This window comes from Zalophus californianus, chromosome 10 (assembly GCF_009762305.2).
Source record: "Zalophus californianus isolate mZalCal1 chromosome 10, mZalCal1.pri.v2, whole genome shotgun sequence".
Classification (NCBI taxonomy): Eukaryota; Metazoa; Chordata; class Mammalia; order Carnivora; family Otariidae; genus Zalophus; species Zalophus californianus.
The window spans coordinates 41,002,498-41,024,392 of record NC_045604.1 but is presented as its reverse complement, the minus strand read 5'-3'; the positions used below and the strand labels follow the sequence as shown (position 1 = coordinate 41,024,392).

The 21,895-nt window shown below is 37.2% G+C and overlaps 1 protein-coding gene across 4 annotated transcripts in view; it reads right to left on the bottom strand.

Moving 5' to 3' along the window:
* The window catches only part of CEP350 (centrosomal protein 350), a 151,672-nt gene that overhangs the window by 57,669 nt on the left and 72,108 nt on the right, over nucleotides 1-21,895 (bottom strand). For all 4 annotated transcript variants that reach the window (XM_027612703.2, XM_027612706.2, XM_027612705.2 and 1 more), the window contains exons 20-25: nucleotides 21,424-21,560; nucleotides 20,510-20,632; nucleotides 11,730-11,899; nucleotides 5,466-5,662; nucleotides 4,689-4,873; nucleotides 4,120-4,207 (exon numbers count right to left, since the gene is read on the bottom strand). In XM_027612703.2, coding sequence (XP_027468504.2) covers nucleotides 4,120-4,207; nucleotides 4,689-4,873; nucleotides 5,466-5,662; nucleotides 11,730-11,899; nucleotides 20,510-20,632; nucleotides 21,424-21,560 — 900 coding nt within the window. The remainder of the gene's footprint in view (nucleotides 1-4,119; nucleotides 4,208-4,688; nucleotides 4,874-5,465; nucleotides 5,663-11,729; nucleotides 11,900-20,509; nucleotides 20,633-21,423; nucleotides 21,561-21,895) is intronic.

Genomic DNA, 21,895 nt, shown 5'->3' with positions numbered 1-21,895 from the left:
TGTTTCATCTATTCTCTTAATGAAAGAATTAAGCTGTTTCCATTTTCCCCTGTACATGTGTGAAAACTTCTCTACTATATATACCAAGACACAGAACTGCTGATTCACAGGTTGTATGTGTTGTCAACATAACCAGATATAGTTAAACTGCTCCTAACCAGTCACCATTTCCACAGGTACAGAGATCTGAGGTGACAAAACTGGAGACTTAAAAGGCTTCCAACTCAGTCCCCCCCCTCAAACCATTTGCCTATTCTTAAGCAGCACAGACAGAAGGCTAAGGAGCTACACACCAGAAACCTCTCGGCAGCAAAGTAGAAATCCCCACAGTCTTTTGTGCTGGTTTACCTGGCTTTCAACTGAAATCCCTGGAAAGTTACAACCTCGGGTCAATGCAAAGCAGAAGCAGACTGAGGCCTACCAACTCTGCAATGCAACACTAACCCAGCTTAGTTCCTGAATGGATTTAAGTGAATTGTTGAGCATTCTAACAGCACAGCAGAGGGAAAAAATAAGTCCTCTCTGGTGGGGGAGATAACATCATCTGGAGCCTTTGCAGTTATTTATACAGTATCCAGCATTTAATAAAAAATTACTATAAGAAATTCTTAATAATAGATAACAAACTGAGGGTTGATGGAGGGAGGTGGGTGGGGGCGGGCTAGATGCGGGATGGGTATGAAGGAGGGCGCTTGTCATGTTGAGCCCTGGGTGTTACATGTAAGTGATGAATCACTGTACTCCTGAAACCAATATTGCACTGTATGCTAATTACAAGTTAAAAAATGAAGAAAAAAAACTATTTAGACATGCAAAAAGAATCATATGGTTATAGAAAATATAAAGAGAAAACAGTAGCAGACACACAGATGTCCAAATATCTAGTTAGCAGACAAGAAAGCTAAAATGACTATGAATAATGTGTTCAAAAAAATATGGGAAAAAACAGAAAAATTGATAAAAAGGTAAACAAATAATTAAAATCTATAAAAAAGATGGAGTGCCTATGTGGATCAGTCAGTTAACTGTCTCACTCTTGGTTTCAGCTCAGGTCATAATCTCAGGGTCCTGAGATCAAGTTCTGCATGGGGCTCCATGCTCAGTGCAGTCTGCTTGAGATTCTCTCTCCCTCTCCCCCTGCCCCTCTCCCCACTCTTGCTTTCTCTCTAAAAATAAATAAAACCTTTTAAAAAATCTATAAAAAAGAAGAAAAGGGATATTATAGAAAAAAAAATCACATTAAGAACTCATTGGATGACTAAGACACATGACATGCAGAATATACAACTAATGAATTTAAAGACAGATCAATAGAAACTGTCCAAATTGAAGCATAGTGGGCTTTTTTGTTTGTTTCTAAAGAATGATATAAAACCAAAACAGAGCAGAAGAAAGATGTACTAAATGGTCAGCAGGTCTAACATATTTCTACTTGGAGTCTCTGAAGAAAAGCAGAGAGAGAGAGTGGGGCAGAAGCAACACATGAAGAGATAATTTTCAAAAACTGAAATACAACAAACAACAAATTCAAGAAGCTCAGCAAATCCTAACAGTATGAAAAGAAATCACACCTAAGCACATCTGAAAAAAAATCTGACAAATTTTTTAAAAATCTTAAAAGCAGCCTTCGAAAAAACATTAAGACAACTGACCTCTTCATAAAAACAATGGAAACTAGTAGACAATGGAAAATATCTTTAAAAAGGCCGAAAGAAAATAATTCTATGCTAGTGAAAATATCTTTCAGAAATGAAGGTGAAACAAGTAAATTTTCCAAATAACAAAAACTGAATGTGCTGTCAGCAGTCATGCAGTAAAATATTAGATTCCTCAAATCCAAAGGTTTGTGCTTCAAAGCACACTATTAAGAAAGTTAAAACATGGGGGGGCCTGGGTAACTCAGTCAGTTAAGCGTGGGTCTCTTGATTTTGGCTCAGGTAATGATATCAGGGTCATGAGATCAAGCCCCACATGGGGCTCCACGCTGGGCATGGAGCCTGTTTAAGATTCTGTCTCCCCTCCCCACCCACCCCCCAGCCGGCCCAACACTGCTCACTCTCTCTTGAAAGAAAGAGAAAAGAAAAGAAAAGAAAAGAAAGAAAAAAGAGAAGAGAAGAGAAGAAAAAAGAAAGAAAGAAAGAAAGAAAGAAAGAAAGAAAGAAAGAAAGAAAGAGAAAGAAAGAAAGAAAGAAAGAAAGAAAGAAAGAAAGAAAGAAAGAAAGAAAGAAAGAAAGAAAAAGAAAGAAAGAAAGAAAGAAAGAAAGAAAGAAAGAAAGAAAGAAAGAAAGAAAGAAGAGAAAAAACACAACCTCACAGAATGGGAAAAATACTGGTAAATCTAGCTTTTATTCTACTTTACAAACAGAAAGCTATTGTAATGTAAAAAGTTATTTATTTATTTTAACTAAGAAAATTTTAAGTTATTTTGAAACCAATTTTTCTGGATTAAAAAGATATAACTTCTTCTTTAAAGAAATTCCAAATTTTTATTTTATTTTTTTAAAGAGTTATTTATTTTATTTGAGAGAGTGAGAGAGGAGCGGGGAGGGGCAGAGGTCAAAGGAGAGAATCATAAGCAGACTCTGCGCTGCGCATGAAGCCTGACCTGGGGCTTGATCTCACATCCCTGAGATCATGACCTAAGCCAAAATTAAGAGTCAGATGTTTGATCGACTGAGCCACCCAGGTGTCCCCAAAATTCCCAATTTTTAAAGTTCACACAATGATAAAAAAAAAAAACGAGTTGAGCAATAATCCAATCTATAACTTAAATGATTATGTTCACACAGTTCATCCAACATAGGAGCCAATACCTTGTAACAGGTCAATAAGGGAAAAGAAAACTAGAATCCACTGAATACTTACCAGGTACTGTGAAACACATTTTACACATGTTATCTCATTTTAATCCTCACAACCACCATATGAAGTAATATCTTACTCCTACAGATGAGGAAATTAAGTCTCAGAGAGTTACTTAAACTTGACCATTATTACAGAGCTGGAAGTGACAAAACTGGAATTCAAATAACAGCCAACATTCATTGAGCATTTACCACTGTGCCAAGATCTACTGTAAATTTATGATATGTATTAACTCATTTATTCCTCCCAACAACTCTACAAAGTATGTTATCATTATTATCCTCAGTTTAGAGATAAAGAAACTGAAGCACAGAGAAGTCAGGTAACTTGTCCAAGGTTATGAAACTAATAATTGGTAGATTTAGAATTTTAACCCAGGCAACCTGACTCTGGAGCTTGATTTCTTTTTTTTTTTTTTTTTTTTTTTTTTTAAGATTTTATTTATTTATTTGAGACAGAGAGAATGATAGAGAGAGAGCACATGAGAGGGGGGAGGGTCAGAGGGAGAAGCAGACTCCCCGCGGAGCGGGGAGCCCGATGCGGGACTCGATCCAGGGACTCCAGGATCATGACCTGAGCCGAAGGCAGTCGCTTAACCAACTGAGCCACCCAGGCGCCCTCTGGAGCTTGATTTCTTAACCACCAAACCATGTTCTCTCTCCAGGATTCCAACCTGAGGTGTTTCTGAGTTCACTGAGCCAAAATATTACTCAATTTGTAATGAGTATGTCCTGAAAGTCAATTTGGGAAAATAGTGACTAAAAAATTAATCCAAATAGACTCTTTTACAAATATCTTAATTTTTTAAATATGCATTTTTTAAAGATTTTGTTTGTCAGAGAGAGAGAGAGCAAGAGAGGGAACATAAGCAGGCAGAGGGAGAAGCAGGCTCCCTGCTGAACAGGGAGCCCCATGTGGGATTTGATCCCAGTACCCTGGGATCATAGCCAAAGGCAGACGCTTAACCGACTGAGCCACAGTATTCCCTAAATATGCATTTCAAATACTATTTTATTTAACAAAGGAAGGCAGGTTTGACTCTCTATTGTATTAAGTCAGCAGTGACACAAAATTAGAAATATAGCAGACTACCAAGCAATTTCTGTAATTATAGTAGTATAGGCAAAAACAGTGGTAAATATCAAATCTCCTTTAAGATGATAATAAGAAAAAGAGATTAGGCAAAATAATAGATTCCACCATCTAACTTGCCTTAAGACAAATTCTCTTAAAGAGTGTTTTTTTCTAACATACCTTCTCTTGCTGCAACCTTAAAAGCAAACCACGCTGTTTCTTTCGAAGTGGGGGCATTTTATCATCTTCTCCTTTGTCTCGTAGATGTCTGCAAATATTTCACATTGATACAAAGAGTAGATTAAATTTCTATTATAATGTCAAGAATTCTCTACCACTAAAAAGTCTCTAAAAACGATTTAACATTTTCAAACACGGAAAACAGGCAGCAAAGCCTGCCCCACCAAATATTTTATTGCACGTATAATATATGCAAACTCTAGACTGTGTCCTTTAAAGATAAAATTGCTTTGAGAAGTTTACAACACAGTAAAGGAATTAAGTATTAAATAACAATATGAGAGTCAGTCAGGTTGGTAAAAGAGAAATGCAAAGAGAATGTTATGAGTAGGAGATCTGAACAGCAACAGGAGTCAAAGACGACTGCCATATTTCTGGGTTAAGAAACTGGGTTGGTCAAATCAAATTAAATTGACTGAGGAAACAAAAACATCTTTAAAGACAAAGCATTTCCTTTCAATAAAAGAAGAAATTGGAAAGCGAAAACTATGTTCATGGAAACAACTTACTTTTTCTGATGCTCTAGCCAGGCTAATTCAGCCTTAGTTTTCTCCTTCAGGGCTTTCTCCCGGAGACGCAGGAGTGAAGACTGGTGAGCCGCCCTCATTTCTTCTTCTTTCATGTACTGTCGGACCATCTCCATAGTAAATTTAGAAAAACTATCTTGTCCTCCTGAGAATGGCATGCTCAGCTCCTGAAGTGGAGATTTGATTTCAAGTTTATCATTATCTAAGCCTTGGGAACTTAATTAACATCGTTAAAAGAGGCATTCACTTATAAAAGTAAGCTGTGTATATAAAAAGGCTGCTGACCATGTCAGAGAACACTCCTCAAAAGAGGCACACGAGAGGGAGTAACGTTCGTCAGCTAATTTATTCAGCCAGTGAAATCTGAACAAACAACTACATAAGCCAGGTACTGTCTGCATAAAGCCCAGTAAGAATTGTCCCTGTTGTCCAAAAGGCTAACAATTTAGCAAGATGATATAAAGTTTTAAACTGGAATAAAGTGTTATAAGAGTGAAGCAAATGAAACACTAGAGACATAACGCTGGCTCCAATCCTCAAAGGCCTTCTGAATTACCCCAAGGAATAAGTCTGTGTTCTGCTTTGTAAAGAAAGCGAAGCCAGATTCTATAGCAAAAATATAATATAAAATTGCTATCTTAGGAAAACCATTCTGGTAGATGACAACTGAGTTCAAGTACAAAATGTATGGTCATCTCTTTGAGAGAACGCATCCACGACTACGTATGAAGTACTCTCCACAAGTGAATCGCAGCACACCTTAGCAGAAGACAGTGTTGCCTTTTCTGGAGAGGCTTCATCGTCAGAGTCATCATGATGGCCTCTCTTTTTTTCCATGTTAAATCTGCGATGACTCTCAGAAGGTAGTAAAGATCGAAATGATTTTTCTTCTATTTCATCTTCTGTCATAGATTCATCAAATTTCAGGGAATATTCTGTTGCAATAGAAGTGGAATCTAAAAGAATTTGGAACAAGTAGATTTTATCATTATAACATTTTTCATCAATTAGTAGCCCCTGTTGCCTCTTTATGGGACAATCTAACATAAATTCATAAAATTGATCAGTAACAATAGGCATGGAATAAAAAAAATTCACTGATCTTAAAAATACGAGTACAAGAAATATGGTAAAAGTGTAATACACTTTACATATAAAGAGCCCTTACAAACCAATTAGAAAACTACTAATAATCCTATAGAAAAATGAGAAAGTCATGATCAAATGCTTCACAAAGAAAATATAAATGGTCAAAATAAAGTAAAAAAAAAAGTTTAACATTATTAGCAGTCAAAGAAATGCAAATCAAAATTTTTTTAGAACTCATCAATACCATGGTAATGTAAAACACGATGGCTCTTTTAGTTTGGTTCTTGTGTGCCTTTGACATGCACTCCTCACCCCCAATCCTTTTATTTGGACAGCCTTACTTTCTAGTACTACAAGATGTTCCAGGTTCATTTTGTATTTTCCCTGCCCAGTCCTAGAATCAGTCATTTCTCCAAAGAGCTCTAATTTCTTTCATTGGAGAATATTTAGAAACCACAATTATGGGCACTGGTTATTTTTTTTTTTAAGATTTATTTGAGAGAGAGCAGAGTGAGAGAGAGCACGAGAGGGGGGTGGAGGGGCAGAGGGAGAAGGAAAGCAGGCTCCCCGCTGAGCAGGGAGCCCGACATGGAGCTCAATCCCAGGACCCCAGGATCATGACCTGAGCTAAAGGCAGACACTTAACCGACTGAGCCACCCAGGTACCCTGGCACTGGGTTACTCTTGTTACTACTAGAGCATCACTGTTTCTTTCCTGTCAGTGGACAGAGCTAGATAATGTATCCATGTATACTAACCCATGTATACACACACACACACACACACACACACACACACACACACACTAGATCCTGTAGCCATCCATCCATCCATCCAAAGATGGATTCATACTGATGTCACTGACTCTAATCCAGCACCACAGGGTTCATTCTAGTCTTCCTTTCTTGTGTATCTAATATCCTTCTCCACCACTGAGAAACCCGGCTCCTACCATCCAACATCAATTTACTTATTTGTTCAACCCCAATACATACGTAAGAACTGTTCACCTGTACCCCTGTGAAAAGCTCATTTACCAATTAGAATATAGTGTTTATATACCGCTCTCTTTATATTTAGGCTTACAATTTCCACTCAAAAATGCCATTTTCCAAGTTTACTTAGGTCCACTTTCTCTTCCACCCTCTTCAGTGTGCTTATGCCATACATTTGTAATACAGTTAGATACATTTGTAACAGACTGCATTCCATCCTAGGATCTCCCAACATCCTGGTTGATGTGTGTGTTTAGTTTGCACATGTTGAAGTTTACTCTGTGAAATACACCTCTAGGGTTCTGATAAATGCACAGCATCAGTCAGTACATAAAGAACCATACAGGACATCCGTTACATAAGTTGTTTCACACTAAAAGTTCTCCTGTGCATCCCCTTTGTAGTTTAACCATTTCCTCTTCTACCTAACAGTTGAGAACCATTAATCTGTTATCCTTCCTTAAAGTTTTGCCTATTCCAGAATGTCATATAAATGGAATCATACACTATGTAGCCTTTAGGGGCTTGCATCTTTCACTTAGTAAAATTCACTTAAAATTCATCCATTATGTTGGTTGCATGAATCAATAGCCTGAATAGTAGTATTCCATTGTACAGATTTACCAGTTTGCTTATCCATTCTCTTCATAAGACATTTGGTGGCTTCCAGTTGAAAAACGGTGCTATGAACATTAGTGTATAGGCTTTTGTGAGGACCTAAGCTTTCAACTCATTTGCCTAGGCATGTGATTGCTGGATCATTATAAGATACTGTGAAAATGTCTTACAAAGTGTACCATTTTGCATTTTCATCAGCAATGAATTCAAGTTCCTGTTGCTCTGCATCCTTGTTGCCACCACTTTGTTGTCAGCTTTTTGGGTTTTAGCCATTCTAATAGGCATGTTGTAGTATCTCATTGTGATTTTAATTTTCATTCCCCTAACAACACATGATATTGAACACCTTTCCTAAGTCTATTTGCCATTTGTATAGTTTCTTCAGTGAAGTGTCTGTTCAGATCTTATGCACATTTTTTAATAGGGCTGTTGATTTTTTTGTTGTTGAGTCTTAAGAGTCCTTTATATAATTCTGGATATAGGTCCTTTATCCAATATGTGATTAACAAATATTTTTAACTGTCTGTGGCTTCTCTTTTCAATTCTCTTAACAGTGTTTTTCACAGAGCAGTTTTTAATTTTAACAAAGCATAACTTATCAGTTTTTTCTTTCACAGATTGTACTTCTGGTGTTGTATCTAAGAAGTCACTGCTAAACAAAAGGTGACCTGGATTTTCTCCTCTTTTCTTCTACATACAAGTTTTTAAAATGGTATAGTTTCTTTGGATCTTGGTTGTCCTGTGAGTTTTAGTTGCCTCAGTCTCTCCAGACTCCCCACTCCCCTTATTCCACTCGGGAAGACTACTGGACTCCATGCCACGTGGCCTGGAGACTCCCTTCAGGCAGTAAGCTGGAGCAGTCATAGTGCTCACCTCATCTGCTTTTCATCTTTCATGAATCAACAGCATTCACTGCCTGATGTTCAATGTCTTAAAAACCGTTATTTCATATGTTTTGTCTGGTATTTGTTTTAGGAGGGAGGGTAAATCTGGTCCTGTTCCTCCATTGTGGCCAGAAGTAGAAGTCCAAGTAGTTTAATTTTATATTGTTTAAAGAAGTGAAATATATCAAAAAGTCATGGTTCATGACATTTCAGATTAGTCACTTGACAATGATAAATGTGCAGTTATTGGAGCCAGGCACCATTGCAAACAACTTGAGAACAACATTAAACAAGTCACGGATGGTTACTATCTACTCCGAGACTCAAAGACACTTTCAATAAATAAATTTGTCTTCACGGTTTTAATTACAAGCACTATTATTAAGATAAAATTTTGCAGAGATTAAATTCGTCCTGTAGGAGAAAATTAACAGATAATTTCTTTATTGTTTTCCTATACCCTTTATTTATCTCATTACGTAGAAGTTATCATTAAGTCTGATCCTAGAATGAATTTCATTAGTTTTTAATCTAGCAATCCATGAAATATTTTTGAGAACATTCTGAAAAACATTCATCAATCAGTATAAAAATATGAGCATGCCTCTTGATATTTAACACCAATATATTAGTCTGCATGGGCTACCATAACAGAACACCACAAGCTGTTGACTTAAACAACAGAAATTTATTTCCTCACACTTCTGGAGGGGTTGAATCCAAGATCAAGGTGCTGACAGGGTTGGTTTCTGGTGAGACCGCTCTCCTTGGCTTGCAGGCTGATGCCTTTGGTGTCCTCACAAGACCTTTTCTCTATGCATGTGCCTGCTGAGGTCTTTTCCTCTTCATACAAGGACACAGGTCCTATGGATTAGAGGCCCACCCTTCTGACCTCATTTAACCTTAGTTACCTCCTTAAAGGCCCTATCTCCAAATACAGTCACACTGGAAGTTAGAATTTTACTGTATCAATTTTGGGATATACAACTCATTCCACCCTCTCATTCCTCAAAATTGATTCCTTCTTGTACACAAAATACATTCACTTCATCCTAACAGTCCCAAAACTCTTAACCCATTTCAGCATCAACTACAAGTCTAAAGTATCATCTAAATATCATTCAAATCGGGTATCAGTGAGACTTGAGGTGTGATTCATCCTGAGGCAAAATTCCTTTTTAGTTGCAAACCTGTGAAACAAGACCAGATATGTGCCTCCAAAATACAATAGTGGGACAGGCATAAAATAGATAACCCCATTCCAAAAGAGAGAAATCAGAAAGGGGTCCCCTTTGGAACCCCATTCCAAAAGAGAGAAATCAGAAAGGGGTCCAAGACCTAGCAGGGCAAATTCCATTAGCTCTGAAGGCTGAAGAATGGTCCTCTTTGGAAGGGTGTTCTGCCCTCGGGCCCACTGGGGTAGCCTTGCCTTCTCAACCCTGTGTGGTAGCACCATCCCCTCAGCCCCTGGCAGTGCTCTGCTCCTGAGGCTGTAAGCCAGGGCAACCTGGACAACTGAAACCAAGGAGGTGGCCCCATGCTCTGAAATCAATGAGGGAGCCTTGCCATCTGGGCTTGTAGGCCTGGGCCTGTGGTGGCGGTGGCTGCCCTGCTGATCTCTGAATCACCGTCGGGGTCATTCTTCCCTTTTTTGGAAGGATAAGGCATGTTCACAGCCTAGCTCTACTATCTCATCTGGTAGAATCCCAGAAGTCCAAAAGTTCATCCCTTCTCTGTGCTCTTTTGTCCAAACTGGCAGTGTCTCTGCCAGTATAATCCCATCTCTACTATTACTGGCTTCTGCTAAGATGGCTGCTTGGATAATCTTTTTATGGAGTGACTGTCCAGTCATATCCTTGGTGTTCAGTCCAGAACATGCTTTTTTATTTTTCACAACATGGATGGCCTGAGAATTTTCCAAATCTTCAAGTTCTGGTTCCTTTTTGTTTAACAATTCCTTCAATTTATCTCTCCTCTCATTATTTTACTAAAAGCAATAAGGAGAAACCAAGACCATGCCTTCAACACTTTGCTCAGAAATCCCCTTGGCTAACTATCCATGTTCATCACTTTTAACTTCCACTTTCCACAAAACACTAGAAACATAGTTCAGCCAAATTCTTTCTCTCTTTTTTTTTTTTTAAAGATTTTATTTATTTATTTGAGAGAGAGAGAATGAGAGACAGAGGGCATGAGAGGGAAGAGGGTCAGAGGGAGAAGCAGACTCCCTGCCGAGCAGGGAGCCTGATGTGGGACTCGATCCTGGGACTCCAGGATCATGACCTGAGCCGAAGGCAGTTGCTTAACCAACTGAGCCACCCAGGCACCCCAAATTCTTTCTCAATTTATAAGAAGGACTGCCCTTCTTCCAGTTTCCAATAATATATTTCTAATTTCCATCTCCATCAGACTTTATCAGAATCATTTTTAACCATATTTTCATCATTTTAACCATCCATATTCCTGCCAACAGTCTCTGCAAGGCAATGTGGGCTTTCTCTAGCATGTACCTCAACACTCTTATAGTCTCTATTCATTACCCAGTTCTAAAGCCACTTCCACATATTTGGTATTTGTTATAGCAACACCCCACTTCTGCATAACAAGATCTATATTCATTAGCTAGGTGGTATTAATTAATTACTTCTGGGTAACAAGATCTGTATTGTTAATTAGTCATTAAAGATAGACTACTATACCCATAAATTACATTCATTATAAAATTTACAAACAAATTTAAAGGATGAGAAAAAAATCATTATTTAAACATCTTCTTGCCCTCTAAAGACTGTTTTGCCCATCCTGCTCTGAAGACTACAATTCTCTAGGCCATCAATCAAATACACTGCTTAAGAGCCAGTCATTTAAAAAAAATTCTTAAAGGTGTCATTTGTTGCCAAATTCTGTTTTCTTAATTATACTGTCTACTACCCATGATTTGATAGGGATACACCTACCATCTAGAGAGTGGTAACTAATGAATTTTAATCTAGTTACTGTATCTAATGTTATCGTTATTTATAAGAAATTGTATCCTTATATTGCTTAAAATATAAAGTTCTAATAATGTATTCTCTTTTTTATGATTGTTATATATCGATGATAGGATAAAAGTAGTTTTTTTGAATATTTACTTTCCATTCACATGTATGCTCTCCTAGGTTTAGTTTTGCCTCCCCTTAGAATCACGACACACAATCATGTTTAAAATATTGGCAAGGGTTACTGGCATAATGTATAACTTCGGAATAGTTTCACCTGGATACACTTAATATCAGATTCAAACACACACACACACCACACACCACACACACACACACACACACACACACACTACCATGTTCTAATTATATTAACTAGCTCAGTCACAAATATCTCAAAGGGTTCTGGAAGCCTCCCCAACAAATAACTATATATACACATGCAAGGAACGTTACCTTTCTCATCAGGAAGAGATGGCACACTGTCACTTCGTAAAGAATCATCTACAGCAGTCTGAACCTGTTCATCAATAGAACTCTCCGTCTTTTCACCATGAAGTTTCCTCTCATTTTCCTTAGAAGATGGAACTGAAGGGCTTTCTTGACGGCTGCTACCACTACTACTTCTGTTTATAGATATTATGGAAACAAACAAAAAAGAAAAAGGGTGATAAAATAAGGTTCATAAATTCAAAGTAAATTTATTTGGCAAGGGGAATGTGCCTCATGATCAAGATATGAAATGATGAAACAAGTAACATAAAACATAAAATGCTAAGTAGACAGAAGTCTGAGAAGAAACTGTTGTAGAAAAGAAGGTTTCACTCTTAAATAGCCATGATAAGCAAGCACTACTCTCAGGCTACCACTCCCCTTTTCCTTTCATTTTAAAATCAAAATACTAGGAAAAAGGGCTTCTATTTGGCTGTTTCAACTCCCTTACTTTTCATCAACATCACAATTTATCAAAATCTACTTCAATCCCAACTACTCTACTGGAATTGTCCTTTCAACCTCCACCTAAACCTGAATTCCCAAATCCAATGGATAATTTTTCTGCAACATTATACAGTGTTGATCTCTACCTCCTTCTTTAAAAGCTCCACTAGCTAAAGCAAATGTAGTAAAACGTTAACATCAGTATAACGTGGATAAAAAATATTTAGGAACTCTGTATTATTCTTGCAACATTTCTGTAAGCTTGAAATTATATCAAAATTAAATGTTAAATAAAAGACTTTCCTTTCTTACACTCCTTGTTCTACTCTCACCTGCTTTTCTATCTCCCAAACCAGTTTTTCTGTTCCTTTTATATCATTTGAATTTTCCTGGGTTTCCTTAAAATGACGGTGATTCCCAGTGTTTTGTTTTTGGTCTTTTTCTCTTTTATGCTACATACTGTCCCTTGGCAATCGTATGCATCTCTGTAATTTTAACTAGTATTATTTAGATTGAGCCTTAAACCTATATCAACTACTTCTGCCCTTCCCCTGACTTTGTCTCAAGTTTCCAAATGCTTAGTGAACTTGTTTTTTTTTTCTTTTATTTTTTTTATTATGTTCAGTTAGCCAACATATAGTACAACATGAGTTTTTGATATAGTGTTCAATGATTCATTAGTTGCGTATAAGGTCAGTGTTTTTCTTCCTCCCCCTTTGCTTTCCTTATTCATTCATTTAAATATATATATACTTATATATATTTATATAAGAGAGAGAGAGAGAGCCAATCACAAGCCATGTTTTGAGATCCACTCCATAAGCTATCTCCTCTTCTGAAATGCCCTTCCTTCTCTGCCTTCCTATTTAAGGCTGTTCTACCTCCCTGATTTAAGGCTCAGTTCAAGTATCATTTCTGCAAAGTGCCTGAGGATACCTTCTCCCACTCCCAAGGAAGGTTTGGTCACTTCTCTGTGTTTATACTGTTTTATTTTGTATGCTTCTATAACAGTATTTATCAGAATATTGTGCAATTAGTTGTCTGGTTTAATAAATGTTTTGGAAAGTATAAACCATATAATATAGCTATAAGGTAAAAGATAATGTAGGAGAGAGCAAGGGCTTTGGAGTCAGAAGGATATGGGATTAATCTAAGTTATTCCACTTAACAGTTATGTGCCAATCATTCACTAGGTAAACATGTAGTAAACTGTCTACTGTGTGCTAGGTATTTTGCTACTTTCTGGGGACAGCAGTATAGATGATCCTCACTAGGACGGCCATAATAAAAAAGAGAGACAATAACAAATGTTGATGAGGATGTAAAAAAAATTTTATATTTTTAGTGGGAATGTGAAGTGGAGCACCTGTTTTGGAAAAGTTTGGCCATTTTCCAAAAAATTAAGCAGAGTTATTATATGACCCAGTAATCCCTCTTCTAAGTGTATACCCAAAAGAAATGAAAACCTATGTCCACAGAAAAACTTGTACATAGATGTATATAGCAGCACTATTCATAATAGTCAAAAAGTAGAAGCAATCCAATGTCCATCAACTGACGATAAATAAAATGTGGGATATCCATGCAAAAGAATATTATTTGTCCATATAAAGGAATAACGTACGAATATGTGATAGATGAACCTAAAAACATTATGCTAAGTCAAAGAACCAGTCATAAAGAACCATACATTGTATGATGCCATTTATATGAAATGTCCAAAACAGACAAATCCACAGAGAACAGAAATAAAAAGATTAGTAGTTGTCAGAAGATAAAGAAGAAAGGGCATAAGAAATGACTGCTAAGGGATAGAGGCCTTTTTTTGGGGGTGATGAAAATGAAGACCTCAAAGAACTTCTAGTGTAGTCCATAACTGAAAAGTAAAGGAACAGGAGATAGAAGGTGGTAAAGGCTCTAACAGTTATATATATGGAGAGTTATAGGGGAATATAAAAGGGATATCTAAAGCAGACTAGGGGTAACACTGACTCAGAGGAGAGTAAAAGTAAACTAAATGAAATAGACCACCAAAACAGTGGTCTAGAAAGAAGGTATATCTTGGAAGAGTCCAAGATGGCAGAGGAATAAAGACCTTAGCTTTGTCTGGTCCCAGGAATTCAGCTAGGTAGCTATTAAATCATTCTGAACACCTGTGAACTCAACCGGAGATCTAAGAAAATAGCTACAACTCCACAAAGAGAAGAGCGACCACTTTCTGCAAGAATGACAAGATGGAAAAACTCACCTCAAAAAAGAACAAGAGGCAGTACTGACTTCCAGGGACCTAATCAATATGGATATAAGTAAGATGTTGGAATTGGTGTTCAGAATAATGATTATAAAGATATGAGCTGGGCTTGAAAAGAGCATAGAAAAAACTAGAGAATCTCTATCTGGAGAAATAAAAGAACTAAAATCTAATCAAGTTGAAATAAAAAAGACTATTAAGGAAATGCAATAAAAAAATGGAGGCTCTAACTGCTAGGATAAATTAGGCAGAAGAGAGAATTTGTGATACAGAAGACAAAATGATGGAGAATAAAGAAGCTGAGAAAAAGAGAGATAAACAACTACTGGATCACGAGGGGAGAATGTGAGAGATAAGGGATACCATAAAGCGAAACAATATTAGAATAATTGGGGTACCAGAAGAAGAGGAAAGGGGGAGGCAGAAAGCATAATGGAGCAAATTATAGAAGAGAACTTCCCTAATCTGGGGAAGGAAACAGGCATTCAAGTCCAGGAGACACAGAGAACCCCCTCAAAATCCATAAAAATATGTCAACACCTCGACATATAATAGTGAAACTTGCAAATCTCAGAGACAAAGAGAAAATCCTGAAAGCAGCTCAGAACAAGAGCTCCGTTACCTACAAGGGTAGAAACATTAGACTGGAAGCAGACCTATCCACAGAGATCTGGCAGGCCAGAAAGGACTGGCATGATATATTCAGGGTGCTAAATGAGAAAAATATGCAGCCAAGAATATTTTATCCAGCAAGGCTGTCATTCAGAATGGAAGGAGAGATAAAAAGCTTCCAGAACAAACAGAAACTAAAAGAATTTGTGATCACTAAACCAGCCCTGCAAGAAATATTAAAGGGGATCCTTTAAGCGAAGAGAGAGCCCAAAAGTAACATAACCAGAGAGGAACAGAGACAATATACAGAAACAGTGATTTTACAGGTTAAGACAATGGCACTAAATTCATATCCTTCAATAGTTACTCTGAATGTAAATGGGCTAAATGCCCCAATCAAATGACACAGGGTATCAGACTGGCTAAAAAAGCAAGACCCATCAATATGTAGTCTACAAGAGACTCATTTTAGACCCAAAGACACCTGCAGATTGGAAGTGAGGGGGTGGAAAACAATTTATCATGCTAATGGACATCAAAAGAAAGCTAGGATAGCAATCCTTATACCAGACAAATTAGATTTAAAACCAAAGACTGTAATAAAATGTGAAGAAGGACACTATATCATAATTAAAGGGTCTATCCAACAAGAAGGTCTAACAATTTTAAACATTAATGCCCTTAAAATGGGAGCAGACAATTAAACTAATTAATAACAAAATTAAAGAAACATATTGATATTAATACAATAATAGTAGGGGACTTTAACACCCCACTCACTGCAATGGACAGATCATCTAAGCAGAAGATCAACAAGGAAACAAGGGCTTCGAATGACACACTGGATCAGATGGACTTCACAGATAATATTCAGAGCATTCCATCCTAAAGCAAGAGAATATACATTCTCCTCTAGTGCCCATGGAACATTCTCCAGAATAGATCACATACTGGGTCACAAATCAGGTCTCAACCAGTACCAAAAGACTGGGATCATTCCCTGCATATTTTCAAACCACGATGCTTTGAAACTGGAACTTAATCACAAGAGGAAATCTGGAAAGAACTCAAACACACGGAGGTTAAAGAGCATCCTACTAAAGAATGAATGGGTCAACCAGGAAATTAAAGAGGAATTAAAAGAATTAATGGAAACAAATGAAAATGAAAACACAACTGTTCAAAACCTGTGGGATGCAGCAAGGAGGTCCTAAGAGGGAAGTATATAGCACTACAAGCCTTTCTCAAGGAACAAGAAAAGTCTCAAATACACAACCTAATCCTACACCTAAAGAAGCTGGAGAAAGAATAGCAAATAAAGCCTACATCCAGCAGGAAAAGAGAATTAATAAAGATTACAGCAGAAATTAATGAAATAGAAACCAAAAGAACAGAACAGATCAACGAAAGTAAGAGCTGGTTCTTTCAAAGAATTAATAAAACTGATAAACGCCTGGGCAGACTTACGAAAAAGAAAAGAGAAAGGACTCAAATAAACAAAATCATGAATGAAAGAGGAGATCACAACAACACCAAAGAAATACAAATGAATAAGAACATATTAAGAGCAATTATATGCCAACAAATTAGGCAATCTGGAAGAAATGGCTGCATTCCTAGAGATGTATAAACTACCAAAACTGAAACAGGAAGAAAGAAAAAACCTGAACATACCCATAAGCAGCAAGAAAATTGAAGCAATAATCAAAAATCTCCCAACAAACAAGAGTTCAGGGCCCGATGGCTTCCCCGGGGAATTCTACCAAACACTTAAAGAAGAATTAATACCTATTCTTCTGAAGCTGTTTGAAACAATAGAAATGAAAGGAAAACTTCCAAACTCGTTCTAGGAGGCCAGCATTACCTTGATCCCAAAACCAGACAAAGACCCCATCAAAAAGGAGAATTACAGACTAATATCCTTGATGAACATGGATGCAAAAATTCTCACCAAGATACTAGCCAATAGGACCCAACAGTACATTAAAAGGATTAATTCACCACGACCAAGTGGGATTTATTCCTGGGCTGCAAGGTTGGTTCAATATCCACAAATCAATCAATGTGATACACTACATTAATAAAAGAAAGGTCGAGAACCATATGATCCTCTCAATAGATGTAGAAAAAGCATGTAACAAAGTACAGCAACTTTTCTTGATTAAAACTCTTCACAGTGTAGGGATAGAGGGAATATACCTCAATATCATAAAAGCCATCCATGAAAACCCCACAGCAAGTATCATTCTCAGTGCACAAAAACTGAGAGCTTTTCCCCTAAGGTCACAAACACGGCAGGGATGTCCACTACACTGTTGTTCAACATAGTACTAGAAGTCCTAGCCTCAGCAATCAGACAACAAAAAGAAATAAAAGGTATCCAAATTGGCAAAGAAGAAGTCAAACTCTCACTCTTTGCACACGACATGATACTCTTACATGGAAAACCCAAAAGACCCACCCCAAAATTGCTAAAACTCATACAGGAATTCAGCAAAGTGGCAGGATATAAAATAAATCCACAGATATCAGTTGCATTTCTATACACTAACAATGAGACAGAAGAAAGAGAAATTAAGGAGTCGATCCCATTTACAATTGCACCAAAAACCATAAGATACCCAGGACTAAATCTAACCAAAGAGGCAAAGGATAAGTATTTGGAAATCTATAGAACACTCATGAAAGAAATTGAGGAAGACACAAAGAAATGGAAAAACCTTCCATGCTCATGGACTGGAAGAACAAATATTCTTAAAAGGTCTATGCTACCTAGAGGAATCTATATATTCAATTCAATCCCTATCAAAATACCATCAACTTTTTCACAGAGCTGGAATAAATAATCCTTAAATTTGTTTGGAACCAGAAAAGACCCCGAATAGCCAAACGAATGTTGAAAACAAAAGCCAAAGCTGGTGGCATCACAACGCCGGACTTCAAGCTAAAACAGACACAAAGATCAAGGGAACAGGATAGAGAACCCAGAAATGGACCCTCAACTCTGTGGTCAACTAATCTTCAACAAAGCAGGAAAGAATATCCAATGGAAAAAAGACAGTCTCTTCAACAAATGGCGGGAAAATTGGACAGCCACATGCAGAAGAATGAAACCAGACCATTTCCTTACACCATACACAAAAATAGACTCAAAATGGATGAAAGACCTAAATGTGAGGCAGGAATCCATCAACATCCTAGAGGAGAACACAAGTAGCAACCTCTTCGACCTCAGCCGCAGCAACTTCTTCCTGGACACATCACCAAAGGCCAGGGAAGCAAGGTCAAAAATGAACTATTGGGACTTCATTAAGATAAAAAGCTTTTGTACAGCAAAGGAAACAGTCAACAAAACCAAACGACAACTGACAGAATGGGAGAAGATATTTGCAAGTGTCTTATCATATAAAGGGCTGGTATCCAAAATCTATAAAGAACTTACCAAACTCAACACCCAAAGAACAAATAATCCAATCAAGAAATGGGCAGAAGACATAAACAGATATTTCTCCAAAGAAGACATACAAATGGCCAACATACACATGAAAAAATGCTCAACATCACTCAGCATCAGGGAAATACAAATCAAAACCACAATGAGATACCACCTCACACCAGTCAGAATGGCTAAAATTAACAAGTCAGGAAATGACAGATGTTGGCGAGGATGTGGAGAAAGGGGCACCCTCTTACACTGCTGGTGGGAATGCAAACTGGTGCAGCCACTCTGGAAAAATAGTATGGAGGTTTCTCAAAAAGTTAAAAATAGAGCTACCCTATGACCCAGCAATTGCAGTACTAGGTATTTACCCCAAAGACACAAATGTAGGGATCCGAAGGGGCACCTGCACCCCAATGTTTATAGCAGCAATGTCCACAATACCCAAACTACGGAAAGGGGCCAGATGTCCATCAATGGATGAATGGATAAAGGAATGTAGTATATACATACAATGGAACACTACTCAACCATCAAAAAAAAAGAAAGAAATCTTGCCATTTGCAACTACGTGGATGGAACCAGAAGGTATTATGCTAAGTGAAATAAGTCAATCAGAGAAAGACAATTATCAAATGATCTCACTCATATGTGGAATTTAAGAAACAGAACAGAGGATCATAGGAGAAGAGAGGGAAAAATGAAACAGGATGAAATCAGAGAGGGAGACAAACCATAAGAGACTCTTAATCATAGAAAACAAACTGAGGGTTGCTGGAGGGGAGGTAGGAGGGGGGATGGGGGTAACTGGGTGATGTAATGGAAGGCATGTGATGTAATGAGCACTGGGTATTATATGAGTGATAAATCACTGAACTCTAAATCTGAAATAGTACATTATGTGTTAATTAATTGAATTTAAATTAAAAAAACAGAAGGTATATCATATGTAATGGCACAAAAGAGAGAGAGAGCATGGCTCTTTTATTAGAGAATACATTAGAGTAGTTATAATTAGTGGAATATGATAAGAGGGGAAATGCCAAGAGACAGGGTTGGAGATGGACCAAAGCCTCAATAATAAAGGAACTTTCATGCTCTACTCCACTCAACTGACTGGCTCTAAAGAAATACTGAAGGTTTCAAACAGGTAACAAATTGGCTGCAAATTTTAGAAAAATCACTCTAGTTACCAAGTAGTTAGTGAAGAGATTAGGGAATGGTTTGGGAAGAGATTGGGAAAACTATGAGGAATCCCCTATAGTGACCCAGCTGACAGCCTCAATGAACTGTCAGTGAAGGTTAAATGAAAGTCATATAGTTCCAGAGATATAGTAGGTACTTAATACCCCACACTAATGTTTTTTAGTCTCATGATTTAATTTTTTAAATGAGGTTTTAGTTTGACAATGTAGGTATCCTACCTCTAAGAATGCTGGAAAAGGAACCTCGAAAATCTTCTAATCCAAGGACAGAACCATAATTGAAAACTACAGATGTTAATACCATGCAAGAACCAATGACAAAGTATTTGATCTTTTATAATTATAACAATTAGTACATACAGTAATGTCAAGAAATATGGAAGTTAGCAAAGCAATGCCCAATAAACATAGGCCTTGGAGCCAGATAAACCAAGGTTCAATTCCTTGGTGTGCTACTTTCTATGTGACCTTAGGTGAGTTTCTTAGCAACTCCATGAGCCTCTGGTTCCCTACTATAAAAAGAGAACAATATCTGTCTTGGAAGGTTGTTGTGAAGATTAAATGCAGGAAAAAGAAATTGACACGGAGCTTATACAAGGCAGGCTCTCAAGGAACGGTAGTTACATTACTACACAGAACAACTATTTTATAAATCAGCTAGTCAAATAGGGGAAAGTCAGAACTTTGAAGGGAAGACACTATTTTATTTAAAGAAATGAGATTAAGAAGTAAAAAAAGAAAGCAATGTCTAAGCCATTTATCACACTTTACTAAATCAAAGTGTTTTCACCTTCGATCATGATTCTTGTATCTTGAAGACTCAGAGTAACTATCAAATGAAGGGGAATACTTCTGATGCTTTGAGTCAAGGGTCCCTTCTTTATTCTGAGAGAGTGAAACAGATTGACTTTTCCTGCAAAGAGAATAAAAACTGATTAAACATTTAAAGTCTCTTATAAGGAAAGGATTTTAAATGTCATTTAACATTAATATGAGATAAAATCTTGGATAAATAGAAATTATGAAATAGCTATAACAAAGGATTTAAGAAAGACATTCACTCATAGAAAAGAGTATCTTGCTTTATGAGAAATAAACACATATCACCCCAAGTATCAGTAAATGTGAATAAGGACTTAAATCTATGAATTCGAGACAGTCAAAATGTGATGTAAAAAAATACACACAAACATGATCACAACACCCAGGCTGCCTAAGAAACTAATGACTTTTCACTGTTCCTAGAATAAACTCCAAAATCCACAAGGTCTGCAATGTCCTACCATAATCTGATCCCTGCATCATCTCCTACCATTCTCCCCTTTGTTCTCTGCCTCCGGTCACATTCTTCCCTCATTTTCTCTTCCTACTGACCTGCCTATTCTTTATCTGCTTTAATCACGGACTCCTTTTCATCCATTAGATCTCACCATAAGCTTTCCTTCCTCAGGAAAACCTTCTCTGACGTTGCTGTACCCCCAGGCTATTCAAATTCCTTTGTTATATGTCTCAGGGATATATGTCCTTTTCGCTCATAACACTTGTCTAAGTTTGTAACTGTTCATTCACTTAAGTGAATATGTGATTATATTATCTACCTTCCCCACTACACTGTATGCCCATAACTATATTCCTAGTACCCACAACAGTGCCTGGGACTTAGTAGATACTCATTGCATATTAGCTGAACGACTGAATATTAACCTATCCGTTTCAGCTCTGGTCCTCAGCTGTTTCACAAAGTCTGGAGCATGCTGTCGGTGGTGGTCGTATAGCGTTGCCAGGGGAGCTCCTGAAGCAGTGATGGCATCTGAGATATGAGTTCGAGTCAACTCTGCCATCTAAATAAGAACACACAAGGCAAAAGTAGATGTGAAAAAAAAATCACAGAAAACTGAGAAGGAGCACAGTGTCTTTGAAAGATCACTGGATTAAGAGCAAGTAAATTCTGCCATTAACAGGTAAAACACTGTGGGCAAGTCATTTAGATTTTTTAAGTCTCAACAGCTTCCTTATAAAAATAAAAAGTTGGCTGGACCACAAGATTTCTAAGGTTTCATCTAGCTATAGCAACCTATGAATTAAAGCAAAACTTTCAAGTCATATAATAAGCCATAATAAACCAAAAATAAATCTTCTTTAAGAATCAACTCAATTACTACTTCCTATATCTGTT